Source organism: Mustela putorius, unplaced genomic scaffold (genome assembly GCF_011764305.1).
Source record: "Mustela putorius furo isolate JIRA1106 unplaced genomic scaffold, ASM1176430v1.1 tig00000585_pilon_pilon_pilon, whole genome shotgun sequence".
Taxonomy (NCBI): Eukaryota; Metazoa; Chordata; class Mammalia; order Carnivora; family Mustelidae; genus Mustela; species Mustela putorius.
Window position 1 is genome coordinate 13,228,151 of NW_025421424.1, and position 26,977 is coordinate 13,255,127.

At 37.4% G+C, this 26,977-nt stretch overlaps 1 protein-coding gene across 4 annotated transcripts in view; it reads left to right on the plus strand.

The window, feature by feature from the left end:
* The window catches only part of VAV3 (vav guanine nucleotide exchange factor 3), a 352,020-nt gene that overhangs the window by 263,324 nt on the left and 61,719 nt on the right, over positions 1 to 26,977 (plus strand). For all 4 annotated transcript variants that reach the window (XM_045081972.1, XM_045081970.1, XM_045081971.1 and 1 more), the window contains exon 20: positions 22,616 to 22,752. In XM_045081972.1, coding sequence (XP_044937907.1) covers positions 22,616 to 22,752 — 137 coding nt within the window. The remainder of the gene's footprint in view (positions 1 to 22,615; positions 22,753 to 26,977) is intronic.

Genomic DNA, 26,977 nt, shown 5'->3' on the forward strand with positions numbered 1-26,977 from the left:
GACCAGGTTGGGATATGGGGATCCCCGTGGCGGCCTGCAGGAGACAGGTCCTGCCCTCAGGTGGCCATGCGCAATCAGGATACGTAAGACTAGTTTAGCTGCTGCCCTTGATCTCATGGTGGGACTGCCCAGGGACAGATTTATAGAAAGTGTATTTGTGAGTTCTGGTTATTAAGGTCTGTGTCTTATCTCCCCTCCTAGACCCATAGCAACTTGAATGGTGAGCACGTGGTTTATATCTTTACAGTCCTCAGGTAATTTTAGTGCAGGACCCCTTGCCCAAAAGTGTTCAGCAGGTTAAGCACCAAGGAGGATGGGGGTACAAGGCAATCGGTTCATGCAGTGGTAGGAGGCATATTTTGTCACTGACATTGCTTAAAATTGTTGGTCCATGGTGATAAGAAAAATCAAGCTGACTTCTAGTCGATTTTATTATTGTTTTAAGATACTTCCCAGACAGTATACTCCTTATTATCTGACACGGTATGGCCCATTCCCAACCCCCTGGCTTTCCCACATATACACACCTCTTGGGTATTTAGTAAACTGGTATTCAACATATGGACTACTGTAATGGCCTCTTAGATGCTCCTCTTGCCTCTGATCCCAGTTTCCTTTATTGCTTCCTCCATACTATCAGAAAAATGATTTACCTAAAGAAGAGCCTGGCCTCTCCTGCTTAAACTCCATCCCATCCTCAAAATCAGTTTACCGGGTATTAAGTATATAAGCCTCCCAAGACCTGCTCATACTGAACTTACTGCTGCTTTTCTTTTCTTCTGCAATAGCAGACATCTGGTAATTTTCCACATGCTCTGAATTCTTTCTTGCCTCTATACCTTGGTTCATGCTCTTGCCTCTGGCCAAAATAACCTTACCTACTTCTTTATCTGGGTAACTCCTATTTATCTTTCTGTCATTTATCTGTTGGAATTCAGTTCAGTCATTGTCTCTTCCTAGAAGCCCATCTTATAGAACTTACATTATCTGGTGTGCTGTATGGGTTCCTCTCCCACAACAACAAAGCCATAGTATTTTTGTTTGCTTTTTGAAATAATCTGGATACATGTTTACTTTCTAAAATTTTCACAAGCTCCTTAGTTAACAGCTGGAACCTTATCTTTTCCATACCTATGTTCATAGTAATTGGAACATAGTATGTGCTCAGTAAATATGTATTGAACTGAATTGTAAGTCCAACTTTTTCAAAGGGAAAATTGGTTTCTGGTGTGCAGATTGTCTAGCTTCTGTGATAAGCTCATGTATATTTTTATATTTGTATAAACACACATAGATGTGTACATATATGCAAATATATACATATATAACATGTATATCTATGTACATGTACACATACATTTTGGAGGTTATGAAGGTGGTTTGCTATCGAGGCCAGCAGTCCCATTTTTATTAAATGCTTGCTTTTCAGTTTAGTATATATAAACAATGAAAAGCATTGTATTTGAATATTGGTAATTCTACACTAACTTTGTTAATATATTTCTCAGACTGCAAGAACAATGAATAAAAGATTCTAAGCCCACAGCAGTATAGAACAAAGGCATGTTTATAAAGTGATATTTTGATAGTTTTGCAAGAATCTTCAAGTGAAAATCATTTGTCTCTAATATCAACCACTCAGAGCCAAATTGAAACAATAGGAGTTTCATTTAGGATCTATAATAGCTGCAGTAGAATATGACTATAACACTATTTGCTGGAATTATAGAGGGGAATTTGCTGGTACAGAAAGGCAAGACAATCAAATTTTTCAGCAGGGGTAAAGTACTAGCAAACTCCCCATTTTGCAAATTGACATTTTTTTGAAGCTCTGACCACTTTATTGGCAATTATCTCAAATCATGATGCATGTAATTCTGCCTATCACCTTCTTCTAACTTTTTAATATATTTGGTGAAGGAGGAATTTATACAGTCATGTTTTTGTACTATTCTTATTTACCTATATTTCAAATACCTAGAGAAACTTTAAGCATAGAAAGATAAGAAAAGACCCATAGATATTTTCAAAGCCCCTCCAGTGCAACCTATGCATATTTATTTTGTTAAGAGTAATTTTTTTTCCACCAGAAATACTTGATTTAGGACAGTGCATTTTTCAACTTCTTTATTGTAAAAAGTTTTTTGATAACCCACATTCACCCAAGACTGTTCAACAATATAACAGTTCATATATTAAAATTCTATTTGAACATTCACAAATAGAAAGCATATTTTAAAAGTCATTGCATAAACTTTGGATTGGGTTTCCAATGGAGTCTAACTAACTGGATGAACTCTAGTAACTCATATCTCGATTATAAATGCATGCCTTGGTTCATACGATTGTTACCACAGATGTCTTTAAAACAGAAATTCCTCAGCATATTTGAAATATAATTAGGTTTATAAAGAACAATAATTGAAAAACCTGGGGAAGCTTCAGCAGGGCAAAGCCATCCCTGATACCTGGGAGGCAGGTGTACATGTCATTCCTGTGAATGGTGGGAGTCTCCCTCAGTGTTGGGGAATTCTTGCTTTCTCACCAGCACCCACCCCATTCTGACAGTGCTTTTGACGGACAGTATTTTTAACAGCAGTTATTTAGAGTTGGAACCTTTTAGCTTCATTTCCTTGCCCATTACTTATGTGACTAATATGTCTTTTTCTACCCATCAGACACGTGGAGAATATGCTTCTGTTAGCATTTTGTCCAAAGCACAGTATATCACAGAGCTGCCATTTGGTTACTAAATGTTCTTGCTAAAACAATTGTCAGTCTGGTTGATTTGGGACATAGGAGACTATAAGACCGGTGCCCTTGAATAAACCCCTTCAACTCTGTGTTTTTACTAAAGTAGGAAAGCTAACTATTGGACCTTGAAATACCGATCATTGAGGAACAGCAGTTTTTGGGCTCTAGAAAGCTCTGACATAACTTAGGCCCCAGCGACCTAACTGTTTCTACTCCACGCACAACACTTTTTTCCTCCTATAGAAATTCTTTAAGAATTTTAAAAATCTTTAAGAAAGCCAAATTGAGCAGAATAAGAATTGAGAAGGTATTTATCTATGCATATTTTTGAACTACTCTAAGTTCCAGCCTTAGCTGTGACCTTTTTTTAAAAAAAAAAAATGCTTTAATGTATGATTTTAATTGGAGAAAGGACTAGATGCATTCATAATGATAATTTTTTGGAATATAAATTTGTTGACAATCTTATTTTGCAAAGTGGATTCAGTGGTGGGAGGAAACATACCAACTCATTTTATTTTTTAAAATGACATGATCCGGGGTGCCTGGGTGACTCAATGGGTTAAAGCCTCTGCCTTCAGCTCGGGTCATGATCTCGGGTTCCTGGATTGAGCCCCGCATCGGGCTCCCTGCTCACTGGGGAGTCTGCTTCCCTTCTTCTCTCTTTGCCTGCCTCCCTGCCTGCTTGTAATCTCTGTCAAATAAATAAATAAAATCTTTAAAAATAAATAAATAAAATAAAATGACATAATCACATTAAGTATAGTGCTCTGGTTTTAAAATTTCAGGTCTATAACATGTAAGTAGCTGCTCACATTATTAATTAAAATTTCATTTGCTTTCAAAGCTGTTTAATTTTTTGCTTACAGGCACATAATGACTTGAAAACCTAACCAATTACTGTTCATTTAGGAGAGAAAAATACTCCCAACCAGTCTAGAGTGCCAACTCTATTTTTCTTGGCAGATACAGTTGGAGAAATTGGTTATTACCGAGTTCCAGAATATGTTAGGTATAGATTATGATATAGTTGTCACGATCTGTGTTCTGAGGCTTTATAGTCTAAAGCCAGGGTGCCTGTGTGGCTCAGATGGTTAAGTGTCTGCCTTCATCTCAGGTCATGATCCCGGGGTCCTAGGATTGAGCCCCGCATCGGGTTCCCTGCTCAGAGGGAAGCCTGCTTCTCCCTCTTCCACTCCCCCTGCTTGTGTTCCCTCTCTTGCTGTCTCTCTGTCAAATAAATAAATAAATTCTTTAAAAAAAAAAGAAAGAAAGAAAGAAAGAAGGGCTGTGTTTACAAAGAATGAAGGAGGGGAAGAGGAGCCAATCCTCAGTTGAAATAGAGAACTTGGTAATACGTATATATACAAAATGGCCCCAATTGCCATTATAGTTGTACAAGCAGAATTAGTCAAGAAATATGTTTTAAGTTTTTAATATTATTTTTAAAATTAATTTTCAGTGATGAACATTCACATAGACTTTCATGCATTCAACCCATGCACCATACCAAGAACAGAGAGCAGAATAATTTGTGGTCCCTGACCTTGGGAAGTTTATATATATGTGGGGAGGAAACATAATAAGACACAATTTATATTCAACCAATTCTGTAATAGTTATTCAGAGGGCGACGGAAACACAGTGGAACCAGGGGGAGTATCTCCAGGCAGAGGAACCTCCAACCAGCATTTTTCAGGGCCTTGCAGGTCCTGGCATGGGAAAGTGTCTTCCCAAAGGAAGGGTGGCTTTTTCTTTGTACAGAAGTGTCTGCCACGCTCACTCAGAGGGGGTGCTCATTCTAAGTCACAAAGAGGTGAAGTACTGACTAGAGACAGCCCTGGGGGCTGGCGATTTGGAATGGCGCATTAGGAGAGCACTGGGTTGTGCTTGTGTTTATGATCAGGACAAGGAGTTTGGGACTTTATTTTGTAGGCAACCAGGGTGTTATTGAAGGGTTTTGTTTAGCAACAACAACAAAAACGTTGATTAAAGAATCTTACAAAAGAAATATAGGTTCCCTATACAAATTAGAACACTTAGGTAAGCAACAGGTTCTCATAATTGTACAAACCTGATGTAACTACTATTAATATGACATGTCTTCACAGACTTTTTTCTCTGCTTCTGTGTGCTTTTTGTTTTTAAACATAATTGAGGTGGTCTTGCATATACTACTGTTTTGTAACATGCTTTTTTCCCCCTCAGCAATTTATTTGAACATAATTCTGTATCTCTAGTTTTCCATGACATTATTTTTAAATTTCAGCTTGCTCTTCAATTGTAAAGATGTACCCTAGATTTAATTTAACCAATTCCCTACTGCTATTCATTTAGATTGTTTTCAGGTTTTTCATATCATAAACTGTATTGAAATGAATGTTTGAAAGATAATCCTAATTATGTTTTAAAAATCAACTTTTTGTTGTTATTTAAAATTCCATGAATGTTTATAATTTTAATAAGAATAGCTTTTAAAGTCCCATTTCTTCTAGAAAAAAATTTTCATGTACATCACATCACATAGCCATAGTCACGCTGACAAGTTCTTTTAGTAACACTGTTTTTCTCGACATTGTACGTGCCTCCCCTGAACCCTTGAGGAGATTGTTTTCTTGCTTTGTGTTTCCATAGCACTTGCAATTTTTCTATCCTACAACTCCTAATGCTTTATTATAATTGCCTGTATAACTTTGTTTATGTCAGTTTCCAAGTTTTGTGAGGGCAAAGACATACCTATCTTGTTTATTACTTCCATTCTGAGACAAAGTTAAGAATTTAGAAAAAAAATTTTTTAAATAATAAATACGGAGATAAATGGGTATCTTAGAAAAAGATGAACAAACAGAAGCTGAAATCCAAAATACCAACAAATAAATTATCTCCTAGGGTCCTCTTTACTTTGTAGCCATAGTGAATGATGAGTTTCATAAAGGAGGAAATAGGATGTAAAGTGAGAGCTGGCCTGTGTTTAAGAGGGAAGCTGGAAGGCTGCCAGTCATTATGGTGGCCTGATGTGTCTTTGTGTCTTTCTGTGAAGAGAGAGATGGATGGCTAGAAAAACTGGTACAGGAGTTAATTTCTTTTCTATTTACCTTGTTTCAAAATTAAGGGAGCTAAACCTTAAAATGCCTTCCCTCCTGTAAGAATCAAGATGAAAATAACAATTCTACAACTCAGCCCAGCAAAAAAAGAGATCTCCAAGCTTAGTACCTTGACAGGGGTGTTCACCGTCGATGCTGTCATGTGAGGAATAGCTACGCCGAAAAGGTCTGCAAAGAAGGGAATTCCCCTTTCTCAGCATTGCGGAGTTCGACATGCCTGGAACTAAAAGTGAAAAATGTGGAGAGGGGAAATTCACGGTGAATCAGATTATCTACTGGAATACTTTTTAGATGCCGAAAAATTTTAATTTCAGTTGTAAGAGATTTTTTCCCCTCTTATATAGGCATGTTTTAGAAGCTTTCTTTTGGGTAGAGGTCAGGGAAAGAAAATAGAAAGGTTGCCTTTTTGCATTTAGTATTCTGACTCTTTGTCCATTCAGATGGTGAAGACAGGCCATGAGAAAGGTCTGGTTTAACCCTCCCCACTCTTTTGTTTGTTTCTCATTGGAGCCTTTATAGGGCAACAGATTTTACATAAAACTCTTTATGTTTTAACTCATATGTGAGAAGAAACCCTTCAACAGAAAACAGCCAGGTAGTCCTGAATCCCTAAGACCTAATATAGAAGCTGATACATAGCTCCTTCACGAGGATTTCCTTAACAAATATGATTAAACTGGGCTAGAGGTCTAAATATTCCCAGAATGTTATATAAAAACAAAATATTTTTGTATCTATGTACTTACATGTAGTTATATTTACATAAATACATAAGCCCTTCCTCAAGCAGCTGTATTATCTGTCTCCTGACAGAAGAAACTTCTGCATCCCAAGTGGGTTTTTGTTTTTTAATTGGTTTTATGAAGAGCTGGCATCTGTAGGATGCTTGGAAGTGTAAGTGGTTCTTTTTGACAGGAACCTCTGTAGCCATTTCTTTACAAAAGTGAATTTCTTTGAATTTATCTAATCTATTTCCTATGTATAGCTTTGTGAAGTAACAAGCCTTTTCATCTCTAGCTCTATGTTTTATAATGGTATTTTCTATATTTACATGTTAGTAACTTTATTGAGACCATTTACTTGAAGAAGAATGTGTTTTCCATTAAGAAGATATATTGAAGTATTGTGCCCGGTAGGAAAATTGAGGCAAAATGATCTTTAATGAAACGCTCACATCCTCATATAAATTGTATGCCGAAATGAAAACTAGCATCCTAGCTATAGCATCTCTAGTTCTTTTATCCCGTTTGACTGCATTAAGAGCAATTAGCGATTTCTATTGTGTGATTGTACTAAGAAACTGAGTACTGAGGTTGTTGGGCATACATTTTCATTAGTACCTGTGAAGCACCTGGATATATCAAGAATAACAAGTATGAAAACTGCCTTTTAATTTTCAGCTGTTTCATGTTTATACTTAACACACTTACACTTTCATCATAAGATGTGTTGTATGAATCACATGAAAATTCTGTCACAGTATTTGCATTGAATCATGTGTTTTGCTGTACCTCTTGTAGCTCTGTGGAACTTCAGATGACCTCTGTGGAGGTGTCATACTGAGATCAAAAGTAAAATGTTCAAGGTTATATGAACCGCTGTGGTGTCTAAGAGAATATATACCCAGAGGCAAGTCTCAGGACAAAATGTCAAGAAGGATTAAGTCCCTGTGTATAACAATTCTTTCTTGGCTGCCCTCTTCTATAACACTCATTATTACCTGAGAGAGCCAGAAAGGGAAAGTACAGAGAACATAGGTTTGTGAAATTTGAAATTCTGCTTAAAAATATATATATATATATATTTTTAGGTCACGACTTTATAGATGTGGGATTTGCTCATAGATGTCACTGTGTACCATATTGACCTCACCTTTGTTAAATGGTTTTGTTTCATAAACTGAGGTCTTACTTTAATTATTCAAGGAATGGAAATGATCATCTCTCCTGAAAAGTGTGTGATAGGTTATGCTGAGGCTGAGGTGAGGTACGCAGGAGTAACAGGGACTCATTTTCTGGTCCCTTTTCAAGGGACCCTTGCTGAGAGTGTTATTGAAGGACTGGCACAGATGGCCAGAGACACAGAGGAGAAGCAGCTCTGCAGCCAGCACAGGGGGTTAAGCTAATTTTTATATAAAAGGAACTCCCATTCATCAGGAGCTCAGCACTTGGCGCCTGCATTCATTACCTAGTATTCAACAAATCCAGACATTGTCTAATGATGGAGATCTCAATAAAGTTCAGAGCAGCAGCAGCACTGTTTCAGTGCATAGCAAGTTGTGTTTACTAATTTACGGTCACTGAAAATACACTTTCTTCTGGGTTCCATCTAGCCTTCATCATTATATAGGATAAACTCATAAAGGTATTTAAAACTCTTTAAAGTAGTACACCACTAGATAAAGAAGCTTTGTATAAAATCCAAAAATACATTTGTGAAACATTTCAAACATATCAAAAATATGTTAGATGCAGATATGTTTATTATTAAGAGTAATCAAAGGCAGAAGATTTATGCAATCTGAAGAAACAAGAGTCAATAGATAGTAACATTTTGTTTGTTAGGTCCTGTTCAAAAATCTCCTGTTTCCTTAAATCTTAAACAGTGTTTAGCAGTATTGATTTACAATATTTTGCCAACGTAGAGAATATAGATGGCCATTTCATTGTTTTTAATTTCTCTCCCCAAAGTAACTATCTTGACAATGAGCACCTTTTTTAATGGGGACAAATTTATTGGTCTTCAGTTTGTTCTCTCTTGTTAAGAGTCATTTATGGCTTGTTTCCCTCTCTCTTTTCTTTTGCCCCTTCTCATATGTTCCCCTGTTTTCTTTCTTTTTTTTTTTTTAAAGATTTTATTTATTTATTTGACAGACAGAGATCACAAGTAGGCAGAGAGGCAGGCAGAGAGAGAGGAGGAAGCAGGCTCCCTGCTGAGCAGAGAGCCCGATGTGGGGCTCCATCCCACGACTCTGGAATCATGACCTGAGCTGAAGGCAGAGGCTTTAACCCACTGAGCCACCCAGGCGTGCGCCCCCCCCACCCGCCGTTTTCTTTCTTAAGTTCCATGTATGAGTGAGATCCTATGGTATTTATCTTCCTCTGGCTGACTTATTTCACTTAGCATAATACACTTTAACTCCGTCCACATTGTTGCAAATGGCCACATTTCATGCTTTTTGATGGCTGAATAATATTCTATTTTATATATGTAAATATCTCACATCTTTATCCATTTGCATTTATATTTATTTTAAAATTAATACTCAGCATTCATAAAGTTAAAAATTCTCTTGAAAAATAAATCATTCCTTGTTACCAGGTTTTAACGACATGCCAAGCACTGTGCTTGAGGTTAATAAAACAAAGATGAATGATTTAGACCATGTCTACTCTAAAGACAAAAATAATTCTTTTGGGATTTTGTAATGAATAAAATATAGTTTTCTATATAGAGATAAAAAGTTTTTACAAGAAAAAAAGAAAAGGATCTCTACTGTCACAAATTCTATTTCCTAGCTTCAGAACACAAACCAGGATATCCTTACTGTTGGAACTTGAAATCAAATTCTGTAACTAGGTTTTCAAAAGAGTTACAGCTCCAAGGGAGATGGAAACGGGGACTTCGACAAATGTTTATTGAATTTATTGCACAGAATTACTAATTTATGTTGCCCCGCAGAGCGGGTGCCCATATATAGATTTCTTTTCTGCACAAGGTTATGCCGCTTATTTGCCATACTTGAGGTCAACCAGACCTCTTTGCTCTGACTTTGTTAATATTAGGTACTCAATGCATGTATATTGAAATAATTATTTTGGTACATATTAGGTACAACCATAGAAAATTGCCCTTTGCACTTAAAAAATACTCAACAGCAGCCAGTTCCTATGGTCCAACCCAGGATATATCACATTTCTATGATGAGATAAAAACCAAGATATTGGCAAGGAAAGAGACTTTTTTTTTTTAAGATTTTTATTTATGTGACAGAAGTAGAGAGATCACAAGTAGGCAGAGCAACAGGCAGAGGGGAAGCAGGCTCCCCGCCCAGCATAGATCCCAATGTGGGGCTCAATCCCAGGACCCTGAGATCATGACCTGGGCTGAAGGCAGATGCTTAACCCACTGAGCCACCCAGGAGCCCCAGAAAGAGGCATTTTGTTCATTGTCTAGAGGAGTTTGTCTTAATTAAGGAGCAAAAAATGTATACAAGAAATGATCAGACTCCATCTAAGAACTCAGGAGATGATCATTTTTAGGGTCAGCTGTTTTTCCTGGTGTATAAAGTTAGTGAGAAATCAGTGGTTTGGTTTTAAAATTAAGTGTGCTATTAGTAAATTATGTGTTATATTCAGGTGTTTTCGTAGACTGTAATTACATGTGAACTTTGTGTTAAGTGTTACTGATTGAGAAGTAAGGCAAACAGAAAATTCTATTTTAGTATATTTTCTGTGCATAATCCTGTTTTAACCAGTGTAATGCCTTCTGGATGATTCACAACTCCTTAGTACAATTTCTTAATATTTTAACATTTGTCGTTTTCTTTGTAGTCTACACTCTACATTTTAATAATTACCACTTTTATATTTTTTATTATATCTTTAGGATGTGAGTTCCATTTCATTTTTATTATTTTTCAGATGATTGGAAGCAACTGTGTGTCTAACCATTTAAATAGCTTATTATGCTAAATTTAACAAGTTGAAACCATAACAATTCTGATACTTAGGTTGGTGGCAGAAGCTTTTTGTTTAGAGAAAAAAGGTAGGAAGCTAAAAATTCAAGGAGAGAATAAGACTAACCTTAAGGAAAATAAGACCAGGAAAAAAAAAAGAAAAAGACCAGGTAGAGCATAGTATTGAACTGATAGGAGAAGGAGGGAAAAAAATGAAGAGCTGGAAGGGCAAAACACACACACACACACACACACACACACACACACACACTCACACTCACACTCCCAGAAGTCAGTATATTCTACCTAGATTTCCAAATATCTTACATTGAAAGATTATAAAAGATAAAATCTTATAGGCAAATATCTTAATTTTTTAGTATTCCTAATCAAATTATAGGGTGGAGGTGAAATATATGCTCACAGTATGATAATCCCAAGGCTGCAGTCCTATAAGACTTTGATGGGTCTGTTGTTGCTTACTAGCATTCCCACTGGAATATTTTTTTTTTAAGATTTTATTTATTTATTTAGCAGACAGAGATCACAAGCAGTCAGAGAGGCAGGCAGAGAGAGAGGAGGAAGCAGACTCCCTGCTGAGCAGAGAGCCTGATGTGGGGCTGGATCCCAGGACTCTGAGATCATGACCTGAGCCGAAGGCAGCGGCTTAACCCACTGGGCCACCCAGGCGCCCCTGGAATATTTTGAATCTGATTTTTCCTGGTTCTGTGGGGGAACGGAAGTGATTTATTCATTAAGTATTAAGATCTGAAATAAGCATGTATAACCTTACCATAATCTTCGCTTATCTTTCCTAATCAACCCAGGATCACACCCTTACTTAGGTGATAGATTGGTGTTAAGAAGAACATCATTTTTTGCTCTTAACTAGTTAGGTGCATTGATGGGAAATGCACATAGTTTCATATGTAAATGAAAATGTTTGACTAAATTATCCTAAGAACTTTCTTTTATAGATTCACTATTCATGCTAGTGTAGAGTGTCCATAGTCTAGCTCCATCATCGGAACGCTGGTATTTCAAAAGAATACACAACACAGTGTGGTTTCTGCTACTGTTCTCTCTTCTTACTATAGATAGTATTAAGAAGGAATGTTCCTGAGATGGGGACAGTGTTTTCAGTGTATCTATGTTCTTCTATAAATATGTCGATTATTGATCTTTGGCCCCAGTGAAAAGGAATATACACAAAAATTTTACCACATTCAAATGAAGATACACAGCTAGCTGCCTCCTATGAAATATCACTGGTTTTTCAGAAATAGTTATACATTCATTTGATTTCAAACGGATACATTTATCTACTCAATCTGCTCACATACAAATTTGTAAGATTTGTAATGAAGTGGTATCTGACTTGAATCATTTTTTCATTTCACAAAAAGGTTAAGGAGGGGAAATAAAAAATCAAGGTAACAACAGGGGAGAGACTAAACCTCAGAGCTACCTGCCAGTTGTTGGGATGGTTGTGGGTGCTGTTTGGAAGTGAGCTCATGCAAGTTTTAAAGACTTAGCAGGTTGGACATTTTTCTAAGTTAATAATTTCAGTATAGTGCCATTTTATAAAGAGGAAATGGCTCCCCTGCTCTTCTGTCATCCTATTTCAGAAGTTTATTACAGAAGAATGTTTATAAGAAGGGTGAAGAGATTATGCAATCTGTGTGCATTTTTATGTAGATCTGTTGAGTGTAGGTCTCTGATCTAAGGGCTCCTGGCCTCAAAAAAACAACAAAACAAAACAAAACAAATTGACATATTGAAGTGATGGTCCAGAGACCTTTGTTTTCTCTCAAAGTTTGCCAGTCAGTAACACCAATTACACGTGCTCTTCATTTTAACTATAAATCAATAAACCATATCTGCAGACATCTGAATCTTTGTACCCTACTACTCAAGCAAGTTTATCACAGGAAGGAGAGAGGTTGAGAGAAAAGAGAATAATAAGGTCCAGGGGAATGGAAAGATGAGACTAGAACATACTATTTTAGAAAGTATATGCTCCTTTCTTTGCCAGAACTTGTGTTATCTTATGCCAACTCAGCAATTGAGCATATAGTAATGAAGTATTTTTCCCATAAATGATGCAAGTTACCTAACTTAATATTTAGGATGAATACAAATTATTAAGAGAGTCATTATTAAGGACTTTTACGAAATATGTTCACAATTTTGTACACTAAAAATTTCATTTCCTGAAAAATTTCAGTTACATGTAGCCTATTGATAGTTATAAGTAAAAACACAAATGAATACAGTTAAAAGCAAGTCAAAACTAGTTATGACGTGGTAGTTTGTCCAACAAAAACTGAACATTTTTATTATTAAAAGCTAAATTTGATTATGAAAATGTTGATTATGCAGACTTAGGCAATACAAATATATAGAACAGGAGAGGAGACGTAAGAGGTAAACAAATCACTGTATGAGTTACGAATTAGTGTTCATAATATAGACTGTTTTGGGTGTATGCCCTTGCTCAGGTGTTTAAGCAAATACAAAAAAGGCCAGTTATAGTGAAAAAGAGTATGCAAGTATGCAACTAGAACAAGATGATTGGAACATTTTAGGGGCCAGGAAATATATGGTCTTGTAGGTTTGGTCCAAGAGCTCGGATTTAATTCTCAGTGCAGTGGGAAGAATTTTAAATCGGAGAATGCTATTATAGAATTTATATTTTTAAAAAGTCAGTAGTATGGCTGTGTGAAGGACAGTTGAGCATTGTAAGAGTGGATTAGGAAAGGTCAATTTGAAGGCTAATGCTTGACCCAAGAGGTAGTAATAAAGATGAAAAGAAATGGTTGACGAGAAAGCCACTTTGGAGGTGCGATCCAATGTGTGTATGCACGTGTTTGGAAAGATGGCTCCTGGGAAAGAGGAAGAGCTAACCATTTTTCTTTCTTTCTTCCAAAAGAATTCATTGAGATAGAGAATCTAATCTTTGTCACCAAGGTGGTCACAGTCCAGCATACATCAACTCTACATAGAAATATGCTTCTCCCCTAGTGTGTATGTTTTGTACTGGCTGAGTAACTTTGATGCAATAAGTGGTGGTAGAGTGGTGAGTATGAGCATCTCAGGGACCATCTGTTTCAGGCAGTTAACCCACACTTCAGAGAATGATAGTAGGTTTCTCAGCAGGAGTGCTGTGTGAGTCTCAAAGAACAAGAGGAGTAAGTCACATTGTTCCCCTCTTGGGGGTGGCATGATCTGGGTGTGCAGACAAGAGCAAGTAGATGCCAGGAAGAAGACGTAGCATGTTAATGAGCACCTCTGACCTATTCAATAGATCTCAAAATGTTCAACAGGATAGGGTGCCTGGGTGGATCCGTCATTAAGCGTCTGCCTTTGGCTTAGCTCATGAACCCAGGGTCCTGAGATTGAGCCCTGCGTTGGACTCCCTGCTCAGTGGGGAGTCTTGCTGCTTCCTTTCCCACTCCCCCTTCTTGTGTTCCTTCTCTTGCGGTCTCTCTCTCTCTGTCAAATAAATTTTTAAAAAATCTTTAAAATTTTTTAAAAATCTAAAAAATCTTTAAAAAAGGGGATATATGTGAAAGGAGTGATAAAATAAGATAGACCATCAAGACTATGTGTATCAGTTTTGAATTTCATTAATTGTTTTCATGCAATGTCACTGACCATTTTCCTGTCCCTTGTGAACTTCAAGCTCTTTTCAGTCTCAGTCTTCATGTTTATTGTTCAACTTGCCTGTTAAATCCAACCCTCCCACACCCCCTCCCAAATAATTACTTCTTTCTCCTCAGGCCTTAGGATTTCTTCTAAAGAAACCTCCCACCTTCAGCCCTACCCACTACCTGGTCACTCTCTAATCCCATACCTGTTTCTAAATGATTCCTTATAATAGATCTATCTGGTATGACATCAGTCCATTTTTTTTTTTTTTTAGTCCATTTGTTTTTATGTTTGTTGTCTCTGCTAAAATACGAACTTTGTGAGAGAGGAACATGTCAGTCGTATTTACAGCTGCATTCCCTGTACCTAGGCCAGTATCTGCACATGGAAGATCTGTAAATATATGTTGAATAAATGAATGAACTCATTGAATAAAAAATGAAAACTAGGTTATTGCAAAGTGCCCTTAACCATTTTTGCTTATATTTTGTCTTCTCCTTTAGATATCCTTAAGGACTGGACTGTTAAATGTTCAGAGTGGTTGCAAGAAAGAAATATGCTCTGTTGCTTTGGGGGCAGGGGTTTTGCTAGAATGGAAAGAAAATGGCCCAGGACATCTCCATCAGCAGTCACTCCAGGATTCAGTGCTTGCCATGAAGGGGAGGAGTTCAACAGGCTTTATGGTATTCTTTCAGGACCAACAATTCTGGAAACTAGTGATGCCATTCACCTCTTGTCAGGAGTCAGAAACCATGGTTCCCTGCTGACTGGATGTATCTGCGTCCTGCTTTCATGTTCTATAGGAGCAAATACGATTGGCTTGTTTCTCACCTTCCATTGAGGACTGGCCCTTTGGACTGTCTTCTTTCAAGCCGCCTCACATGTTCAGCAGCTTTATTACAACCTTTGGCTTAATCACTAACCTCCCTGAGGTACTCAGGTGCTGTCATAATAGCAGAATGATGTGGTTTATGTGATTAAAACTTTCTGTAGAAAGAACCACATGTGGCTACTTGTCCACAGGTCTACAGAACTGTATGTGGACGTATCAATCACTGAAAGTACTGTTGATTGTCGAGTCCAGGCATTTTGTTCTGGTCATTGAGGAGATTTGAAGCCCTATCTTTAGAATATACCAGTAGGACTCTCTACTTCCTCCTAGAATTCACCTAATCTTGGGGAGCACACAGTCTTTGACCACTTGAAGGAGAGTTCTACCTCTTCTCCTGCTTCCCAGGATAATGCTGGACACCCAACAGGGATTCAGATGATCCCCAAACATGTATAGGAAACTTCTTCTCTGCCACAGTCCTGGTCCCTGCAGATTCCAGACAATGACGAGCCTTCAGCCAGGAGAACTGAAGTTGGTGTATGGGGTTCTAGTTACAGTTCTGCTTCTAGCCAGCTGTTTGACCTCAGACATTTTTATTTACCACTTTGAATTTTAGTTTTATATGGTAGAAGATGAGGTGGTTCGAGTAGGTGGTAAAGTTCTTACTTTGAAATCATGTGATTGTGTTCTTTCTTCTATCTTCAAAGAAGATGTTGTGTTAGCTCAAGTTGTTTTTAACTGGACTCCTCACACCCCTGACCAGGGGTCATTTTTGAGGGGTCTGACAAATGGCACATTCTTGTAGAGCTTTAATCTTACTTAAGGATTTTAGGGAAACTTTTCTTTTCACGAAAACACACATATTTGGTGGAACAGAATATTAAATTTGTGTGGAGTTTAAAATAACATGTGAAATTTTGTAGTGAGTTTTATGTTTGGTAGCCTATATAATCTTTTTAGTGAGTGGAGGGGGGAAAAAAAACTTTCAAAAGGTATTATATGTTTCACCCCTGATTTACTAATACTCCTGTAAGTAGTGCCAAACAGTGAGTAGTCAGTGTTATAAAGTGGAGGGACGTATCTCTGTCTGATCCTTGTTTTCATATGAGAATTAGTTTTCATCTGATTCATCATTGTTTTTAAAAGGAAAGAGTAGCCTTCTCTGGGTGAAAATTTTTGAAGCCATTGATAAGGGAGTGTTCCCTTCGTGAACAATTAGTTCTTTAGACCAGTTTGTTTTCCACCAAATTGTCTGTTTCTATTGTAACAGATGGTTTCCATTATGAGCCTCCTTTTGCTTCTCTATGAAGACCAATGAGTAAGTGGAAATGCACTGCTTGGTTGGAGATGTGGTAGGCAGGGGAAGCCCAGCATCCTAGCTACCTACCTTGCCACTGCTCATTCTGCTCAGTCTGGTCACCAGACATGATGGTTCGATTGTGAACTTCTGTCAGGAAGAGCCCAGACATTAATGTTAAGAGGATTTAGCTGGCAAGGTGTTATTTTGCCACAGCTTTTTCAAAAGCATGTTTGGAACCACTGGTTGTTGGTCATGATGAATTGCTCATGCACCCACAAAGTGTGATTTCTAAACCTAGCCAGGATTTGGAAACCACACCTAGGAAACTTATAGCAACATAAAAGTAGATTTCAGGGTTCGACTAGAGACTTACAAAATACATGCCCTGAAATTTTTATTGACAGGCATATTTTGAAAAATTTCCCGCTGGACCAGAGCCTATGCCCAGTTAGTTGTATTGTGTTTGGGTTTACCCGCCTCATCAGTAGATGGTAGGCTCTTTGAGGGCAAGAAACACGTCCTTGCTCGGTTGTCAGTCTACCATGCTCAGAACTCATGGGGTGCTCAGGGCATTGAAGGAAGGAATGAATATGTGATGCTTATAATCAGCTTCCCAGGGTAAATCAATATATTCTCTGACATCTTGTAGAAGTAATTATTTTTTAATGTGGCTGTGTTTAGTTTTTAAATTAGGCCTCAGAGGTGAAAGGCCAGCACCTTACTGACAGCCCATTTATCTAACTCTTCTCTAAGTTATTGCCCCGGGGAAGCCCGTTGCCTTAGGACTGTGATATCAGCACTGTGTATAAACACTAATCTATGTTGTGGCCATCACTCTTCTCAGAAGCCAAGTGGTTGATAGTGGTACAGCAGGCTGTTCATTGAATTTTGAGGGTTTATATGAAAATTGTTCATGAAATAGTTTATATCTGGCAAACTTTTAGATAGGGTTTTGCTTAGAATTAACTTTAATAATTATTATTTTTTTTTAAGTTTTTTTTTTTGACAGAGATCACATGTAGGTAGAGAGGCTGGCAGAGAGAGAGAGAGAGAGAGAACAATGAAAATTGTTCATGAAATAGTTTATATCTGGCAAACTTTAAGATAGGGTTTTGCTTAGAATTAACTTTAATAATAATAATTATTATTATTATTATTTTTTAAGTTTTTTTTTTATTTGACAGAGATCACAGGTAGGTAGAGAGGCTGGCAGAGAGAGAGAGAGAGGGAGAGAGAGAGAGAAGCAGGCTCTCCGCCGAGCAGAGAGCCCGATGTGGGGCTCGATCCCAGGACCCTGAGATCATGACCTGAGCTGAAGGCAGCAGCTTAACCCACTGAGCCACCCAGGCGCCCCTTATTATTATTATTTTTTTAAGATTTTATTTATTTGACGGAGAGAGAGGAATCACACGTAGGCAGAGAGGCAGGCAGAGAGAGAGGGGAGGAAGCAGGCTTCCCGCGGAGCAGAGAGCCTGATGCGGGGCTCCATCCCAGGACCCTGGGGTCATGACCTGAGCCGAAGGCAGAGGCTTTAACCCACTGAGCCACCCAGGCGCCCCTAAAAAATTATTTTTAAAAAATTTCTTGGCATGTGTCATTCTTAGTGGCACTGGATTCAAACTTGGAAGGAAATCTTGCTTCAGATCCCTTTCACTTGCATATTGTTTTGCAAAGCTCTAGCATGCCTTGTAATTACATTGGCTTCAGTTTTATTTAACTGGAACCTGATGACTGGTACTGGAGCATAGCCATAATTTTAATATTGCCGATTCTTCAATTTGTTAACTCATGCATAAGATGACTTGGGAAACTTGTCTGATTTAAGACTAAGTATAATGACTAGTGTGAACAAAAGTTAAAGGGCAAAACTGTCCAGAAGTTATATATCAAGGATGTAGTTAGCTGCACAGCAAAGTATTTGCTGTAGGGAATGAAACAAGCTAAAATAACATTTGGCAGGAGCACTAATTAGTCTTAGCCATTTTAATTATATTCCTTTAGATAAAGATAAGTCATTATATAAAGTTTCGGGAACTTCCTACATTGCTTAACTGTACATGTGGGAATTATATGTGATTTTTTGCATTTAATATCTGAAGGTAGTTGCATGATAAATTTTCAGATTTTTGATGAGCAGCCCTGTAACTAAACCAGTCTGTGCACTATAAATGCTATTCTGGAGCAGAAAGAAACTGAACAATGCTTGGGTCTGTGTTACCCACGAGGAAAGAAGCTGTTTTCTGGGATAAGTTGCAATTTTATAATATAATGGAATTTATATTTTTAAAATCAGTTTTTAGAATAACTTTTGGTTATTTATTTCTGTTTGAGTAGAGTTAGCGAGGAAAACTGTCATCAACTTTTGTAGATTTATAATGCTTTGCATTTTAGAATTCCTTGATGTATGAATAGCTAAAGGAAAATATGAATAACTAGGGATTTTAAGCCTGAACAAATTTTGAAAGGCTAAGGTATAAAAAGGAGATTTGCCACCGCCAGCATAACTCCAGATAAAAGGAGGCAGGTCAGTGGAGAGAAGTTACACAGAGATTTTGGAGTAAATTTTAGATAGGGTTTGTTAATAAACTATACACTCCAATGATAACTCATTTGGGTATATAGTATCATGTAGTGAATATTCTCTGCTGGACATTTTTAAAGAGAGGTTAGAACCTGTCAGGAAGAGGGAGACAAACCACAAGAGACTCTTAATCTCACAAAACAGACTGAGGGTTGCTGAGGGTAGGAGGGTAGGGAGAGGGTGGCTGGGTTATGGACATTGGGGAGGGTATGGGCTATGGTGAGTGCTGTGAAGTGTGTAAGCCTGACGATTCACAGACCTGTACCCCTAGGGCTAATAATACATTGTATGTTAATAAAAAACTAAAAATTTAAAATTAAAAAAAAATTTAAAAAAAGAACCTGTCAGGAATATTTTATAAGGAGAGAGGAAAACCCGCAGTAAATCAACACTAAATGGCTATTTGAAATATGAGGATCTGTAAATCTAATTTCTTCTCCATTCCTGATCTCATTTTATGAGTGTGATGCCTGCCTGGCATTTAGACTGTGTTAACAATTATATTGATGGTTGAGTGCTGACATGAAGTTTAACCCAATCTCTCTTCTTATTTTAATTGCATTTTTATCTATCCATTAATGGGATTATGTTCACCTTCTTGGCAATGTTACCATGTCTATCTGTCTTTTCTTTCTTTCTTTCTTTCTTTCTTTCTTTCTTTTTTTCTTTCTTTCTTTCTGTCTTTTTATAAAAAGGAGGAATATAAGCCATTGGGAACACCAGTATCCTAGCACTCCTATTATATATATGCAAGCACCAGTGACAAGGTCAAGGTGTCAGAATTCATTATGTCACAGTGGCCTTGCTTGATCCCTTTTATTCTTTGATCTCTGGAGCCCTGTTGACCTGATGACAGATCATCCTGAAATGGGAAGTGCTGACCTATCAGAAGTAAATAGCCAGAGATTATTCTAACAAATGACTAAAAAATATAAATTCCATTATAAACTCTAACTCATCCCACAAAAAAAAAATAAAAAGTGAATCAAATAAATGCTGTTATTTTGAAAGTCATTTATGGCTAAATTCAAGTAAGTAGCAATGTCTTTTTGACTATTACCTAGGCTCAACCATCACTCTTGGCAAAGAGCACACAATTCTGTTTTAGGAATGAGGTCAGCAACATACCCTATGCTAGTGTGCTTACTAGATCAACTTCCCAAATGAAGTTCATAACCAAGAAGAAAGTTATAGCAAAAGAGATACAGTGAACGAAAAATTTAGCAGTAAGTAAGACTAAAAAAAAACCAAGTCCATCATTTCAAAGACGACTGAGTTCTAAGTAAGCTTTAAGACTACTAAGGCCTCATTTCCTGACCAGAGCATAATAATATATGTAAGACTTCAAATTTTAAGTAAGGTTTTAGTAGGCTTTGTGTAATGGGCATTCCATTATGTGATGGGCATTTTTTTCCATCAAAAAAGATAAATAAGGCAGCATTGTTCCATGTCTTACATTTTGCAGCCTTCTTTGTCACCTGGGTATGCCATATGTTAACCCCTAATTTATATATGGTTGGTGAGATCTCATTAATTTTTTTTCTCTAGACACTTTATGGTTTTTCAGCCATGTTCTTGAGAATGGACTAAGTTGGGCATGTTGGCAATCACAGATGTATTGTTTCCATCAGGCACTGCTTGGTTTTGTCTCTGTGGGTCTACTGCAGGGAAGGCCAGAGTCCTTCCAGGCACTTCACTGGTCCCAGTCTTTGAGGCCACATCAGTTATTTCAGGTTTAAAAACTCTTATTCCTTGTCTTCAGCCTTTATTTTAAAATTGACATAAAAACAAATTATCAAGGGAGCCTACTAATGAAATGCTTTCCTTATTCTAAGAATGTTCAACAAAACTGAGGCTAGGGGCCCCTGGGTGGCTCAGGGGGTTAAGCCTCTGCCTTTGGCTCAGGTCATGATCTCAGGGTCCTGGCATAGACAAACCCCACATTGGGCTCTCTGCTCAGCAGGGAGCCGGCTTCCCCCACTCTCTCTTCCTGCCTCTCTACCTACTTGTGATCTCTCTCGCTCTTTCAAATAAATAAATAAAATCTTTAAAAAACAATACAAAACAAAACAAAAAACCGAGGCTAACCACAACTCTGGCCCCCCAACATGGAATAACTGTTGTTCAGACCAGATTAAAATTCTACTTTAGGCTGCATCCTCTTCCATCTTTGGAACTTCTAAATCAGTTGTGTGCAGGAAATATTTAGGTCTCATGTAAAATAAACAACAGCAACTTGATAGAAAACATAAAATAAGCTTTTTTCTCTACTCAAGGCATATACTGTGTGTTGAGAGCAAGTCTGATAAACACTTGACTGAGAAGAGTTCTGTTGAGTGTTGTTTTTGGGAAAGACAATCAAGTCTGCTGTTTGTGTAAGGGCATCTGGTCGGGAAACACTCCATGAAAGATGTGGGATGAAAGTCATCCCTCCAGGGGTTCTGGGGCACAAGAACTGAAGCAAAGGGGAGATGTAGCAACTTGTAACATGCCTCAGCAGTTACAGCAGCTAAATTGGGGTGAAGGGTCCAACGTTTTTCAGTCCTCCTGCCTTCTGATGGATGAGTTGATAAGAAGGTCTTGACTAATGCTATTCAGTTCTGCCTAATTTGCAGCTCTACTTGCTTTCTTCCTTCTGGGATGGTTGCTGAAAGAGGATTATGAGGACTCTATTAAATTGTTTGCAGGAGCATTTCATGTAGGTATTGAGGTCTGTGTAACCTGGACAACCTTTTCTAGGTAACTTGGACATCTAGAACTGAAGGACCACCACGCATGTTCCTACTCTATTGGGCATAGCATTTCCAGCAAGTTGCAGCTTTACCATGGTCCATCATTGGAATAAAAAAGTCTTGACATGTGTAATAAGCAATGGCTCGAGTCCCTGAATGTGCACCAAATGTCATGTTTATGAGTGTTCTCTCTTACAGGAGGGAGCATCTCACCTATAAATGAAAAGGTGACTGTGAAGTTGTCCATTTGTGACCAGTATTGGTGTAGTTAGGCTTGGGTGCAGTTGAAGCTGTTCTCAAAAATGAAATATTGAACTGAGACCTTCATTGCACGTTCTTTGAAATACAAAGAAAAAGGATGGATCTGTATTTCAAGTGTTGTTGATGCTATTGGCTTAGACATGCTCCTTTTATTGGGTCTGTTTTGCAAGCCTAAATTTGAGCCTGAAGAATTTCTCCATATAAATGTCTTAAGTATTGCGGTGGCACATCCATCACCTTTTTGCTTTTGAATTACAAAGATAACCTTAAGATATGAGCCTTATACTGGGCACTGTGTTACATACACAGAAAGGGTGAGCCTCCTTAGTGATGAAATCAGCCAGTGCCCAAGAGGAAAGTAATAGGCAGAAGGGATAGAGTTGATGAAAAAATTGATTCTTTTCCATTAAACTGTACGTGATATGTTTTTTATGAAGCAGGCATCAGCTGAAAGAAATATTTTTTCAACTAAAAAGAGATTGATGGTGAGGGAGAGGAAAAGTATGTAAGGGATCAGGAGATAAATATGTGTCTTATTCCATTACCTTCTCAAATAATAAGAAGGTTGAAAAGCATTCCATTGTAGTTACTTCAAATGTTTACATGGCCTTGGTGCTATTAAACCTTGGTAATGTTAATGGCCTTGTTCTTACTTTAAAGTATATTCAAGCCTCACATGTCATTATTTTCTCAATTCTAAAAGTTGTGTTGCTTATTTTCAGGCTTACCAAAGATGCAGGTCATTAAGAACTATACAGGAGTACCACTCCCAGCTCATCATGAAGGACCCCCACTGCATATCCAGGCAGGGGATACAGTCGAACTTCTGAGAGGAGATGCCCACAGTCTGTTCTGGCAGGTAAGATCTCTGTCATTTGGACCGTGGTTTGGTTTGGTTTTTGTTTCTACTTAATGGAAGATTTATGGCTGCTTAAAGAATAAAGCTCTTTCTTTAGAAACTGACTTCGTGCTTTCAGCTTCAGAAATTTTACATGAGGTAGGGAAAAGTATTTTTTATTAGCCTTCCCATGTTTACCAATGCCAAAGTGGCAGTGAACGTAAGAATGCTAAAGAAAAATAGGATCCGTGCTGTGAATCATAATTACCATTTTTATTAAAAATTCGTACTTTGCCAGAGCATTTTTTTCCAGGCCTAGGACCTGTGGGTGTGATCTAATTTGCATTGCTTTAACATATTAATGGTTCATTTCAGGGGAACCACCTAATTAGCTTGCCAGTGGCCATTTCTGGCCATATTTGATTTGTGCCTACCCACAGGAATGCTGAAGTTCTCAGAGGTGCTCTGGGCATTATTCATGAAATGTATGAAATGTGAAAAGTAAGTGAGCCTGTTGATGTTTGCTGGTGATGAAACCTCTCTTGTCCAGTAACCCTGTATTTGGTCTAAGGATTATGTTAGGTGAGGGCAGTGTGGTATAGTGTTGAGATTTGATAAAGCTGGATGGTAGAATATTGCTGTTCACTAAAGTATTCTCTATTTTCATATGTATGTTAGAAGTATTTCCCAATAAAATTAAAGAGTTTGTTAAAATGTGTGTTGAGGGAAAAGGGCATGGGCTCAGTGGAAAGATTAGCACAGAAGTGAAATTTGGTTAGGGGCAGAGAGAGCAGGGAAGAACTGGTAGATAATAATCGATTGTGTACATGCATAAATGATAGTTATTTTGTTGACTTAAAATATTTATGGTCTGCCATTCTGTTACAGATGAATGCTCCTAGATGTAAATTTCTCTCCAACCACTGTAGCCAGTGCTGTGGACAGTGGGTCTTCCAAAACTCCACTATTCCTCTTTCATAGCCCACCTATCTCATACCTCATTCTTTCCAAAAACTGAAGAGATAGAATGAACAACTGAAACTCTACCGACTCTTTAGTCTAGTCCTGCACATTCCACCCCCAAAGCAAAATATACCTGCCTGTGTACCTGTAAGATTCCTCCTACTCAAGACTTCTTTTTCTTCATAGGTTTTTCAGCCCTCAATCAGCTGACTCTTGACTCCTACGTTTTCAACTCTCTTCTCTCCACTTACTTCTTTTCTGTGGCAAATAAATATACTTAACTCCTCCCATCGTAAAACACATTAACCCAACTTTCTATCTGGCTATTTTAGTCTCCCTCTTCCAGTCTAAAGCTAAGAGGGTAATCTGTACTTCATCTCTCCCTCCTTATGCCCTATTTATAATGTAGTCTCTGGCAGAAACTAATACCACTTAAAAAAAAAAAAAAAGAAAATGCTGCGATACATAGTACATTGCACGTATTTAAATGTACAATTTGATAAGTTTTGACAAATGAATATACAGGTGAAATATCACTAGTCAAGATGATAAAAAACAGCCCCCAAAGTTTTTGGGTGTACTGCTTTGTAATTTCTCTCTCGTGCTTCTACTTGTTGCCCTTCCTCAATCCCCAGGCAAGCACTGTTCTGCTTTCAGGCTATGAGTTTGCATTTTTCAAAATCTTAATAGAGTACATTAAAAAAAAAAAAAGAATTTTATATACCGCATCATACAGTATCTATTAGTTTTTGTATGGCTTTTTTCACTCAGCATAATTATTTTGAGATTAAACCATGTTGCTTTGTGTAACAATAGTTCTTATTTTTTTAAAAACCATTTTACTGATTGTGTAATTAGAATACAAAAAGCTGTATACATTTAACGCCTGCAACTTGACAAGACTTGGAGATAAGTATAAATCCTCAAAGCCATCACCACAATGTATGCCCTAAACCTATCCTTCACTTCCAGAAGTTTTCCACGCTCTCTTCATTTATTTACTTGTGTGATAACATTTAAGATCTAGTCACTTAATGGATTTTCAATTATATAACACAGGATTATTAAATAAGTATAATTTTAAGTATATAACTCAGGATTATTAAACACAGACTCTATGCTATACAGTAGATCTCTAGGACTTTTTTTTTTTTTAAAGATTTTATTTATTTATTTGACACGAGAGAGATCACAAGTAGACAGGCAGGCAGGGGAGAGGGGGAAGCAGGCTCCCTGCTGAGCAGAGAGCCCGATGCGGGGCTCCATCCCAGGACCCTGAGATCATGACCTGAGCTGAAGGCAGAGGCTTTAACCCACTGATCCACCCAGGCGCCCCGATCTCTAGGACTTATTGTGCACAATTTGAACTTTGCGCTCTTGGACTAATACTGCCCCGTTTCCCCTTTACAACAGTCCCTGGCAGCCATCATTCTGTTTTTTATTTCTATGCATTTGGTTATTTTAGATTCTTCACATAAGTATAGGCAAGACACAGAAGTAACCTAATGTCCCTCAGTGGGCTAATGGATAAAGAAAATACCTATATATGCGTGGATAAAGATACACATATAAGGATATACAAATGGATATACAAATAAAGAAAAAATATATATACACACACACAAGGGGTATTATTCAGACTTCCAAAAGGAGGAAATCCTGCCATTTGCAAAAGTGTGGAAGAACTTGGAGGACATTATGCTAAATGAAAGTTCTTTCTTTTTACTGCGTACTATTATTCTATGTATGAATATAGCACAATCTATCCTTTAGCCTGTTGATGGACTTTTAAGTTATGACCAGTTTGGGGCTATTACAAAGAAAGCTTCTGTAAACTTTCAAGTATAAGTCTTTATATAGACATATGCTTCATTTTTAGATAAATATTGAAAGGGAAATGGGCAGATCATATGTAGATACATGTCTAAATTTTTGAGAGATTACCAAACTGTTTTATTAAGAGATTTGACTGTTAACATTTCTACCAGCTGTATTTGAGCATTCTAGGTGCTCCAATAATATCCTCACCAGCAGTGGGTGTGGTCAGTCATTTAAATTTTATCTTTTCTAGCAGGTGTATGGTGGTACCTTATTGAGGCTTTGATTTGCATTTCTCTAATGACTAATGATATTGAGCATCTGTCCATGTGCTTATTTACCACCCATATACCTTCACTGATGAAGTGCTTGTTCAAACATTTTGTCAAAATTTTTTATGGGCTGTGTGTTTTCTTATTATTGAGTTTTGAGTGTTCTGCATATATTTTAGATACAAGTTCTTTACTTTTTTAAAAGATTTTTATTTATTTATTTAGAGAGAGAACACATGCAAGTAGGGGAAAGGGCAGTGGGAGAGGGAAAGAATCTCAAGCAGACTCCCACTAAATCCAGAGCTCAATAAGGACTTGATCTCACAACCCTGAGATCTTGACCTGAGCCAAAATCAAGAGTCAGACACTTAAATGACTGAGTGACCCAGGTGCCCCCTTAGATCTTAATAAAATATGATTTCCCTTTATTTTCTCCTCGCTTGTTGCCTGACTTTTTATTATTTTACTAATGGTGCATATATAACAGAAGTTTTTACTTTGATATATTGAAAGTAAAAAAAGTTTGTTAATTTGTTACATTAAGGATCGTGCATATGGGCATTGCATTTAAGAAATGGTTGCCTATCCAAGGATACAAAGATATTCTCTTAAATTCTCTTCTAGAAGTTTTATAGCTTTAGGCTTTAAATTTAGGCTCATAGTCTACTTTGAGGTATTTTTGAATATGTGTTCATTTTTTTTTTCCAAAAATGGTGTTCATTTTTTTTTGCATATGGAGATCCTTGTGTTCCAGCACCATATGTTGAAAAGATAGTCATTTCTCCACGGGATTGCCTCTTCACTTTTGTAGAAAATCAGTTGTCTGTTTATGTGTTGGTATGTTTCTGGATTCTGTATTCAGTTCCATGGATGTCTCTCCATATTTAAACTAATACAATGCTATTTTGATTGTTGCAACAAATTAATGTCTTAAAATCAGACAGTGCTTATCCCCAGATTTTTTCTTTTGAAAGATGTTTTGGCTCTTCTAGGTGCTTTGTATTTTCTATGAAGTTTGGAGACATCTTATCTCACCAATAGAAGGTTGCTGCAGTTTTTATTGGGATTGTGTTCAATTATACATCACTATGAGAAAACTTACATCTTATCAATATTGAGTCTTCTGACCACTGAACATGGTATAGCTCTCCATTTATTTAGGTCTTTAGTTTCTCAACAATGTTTTATAGTTG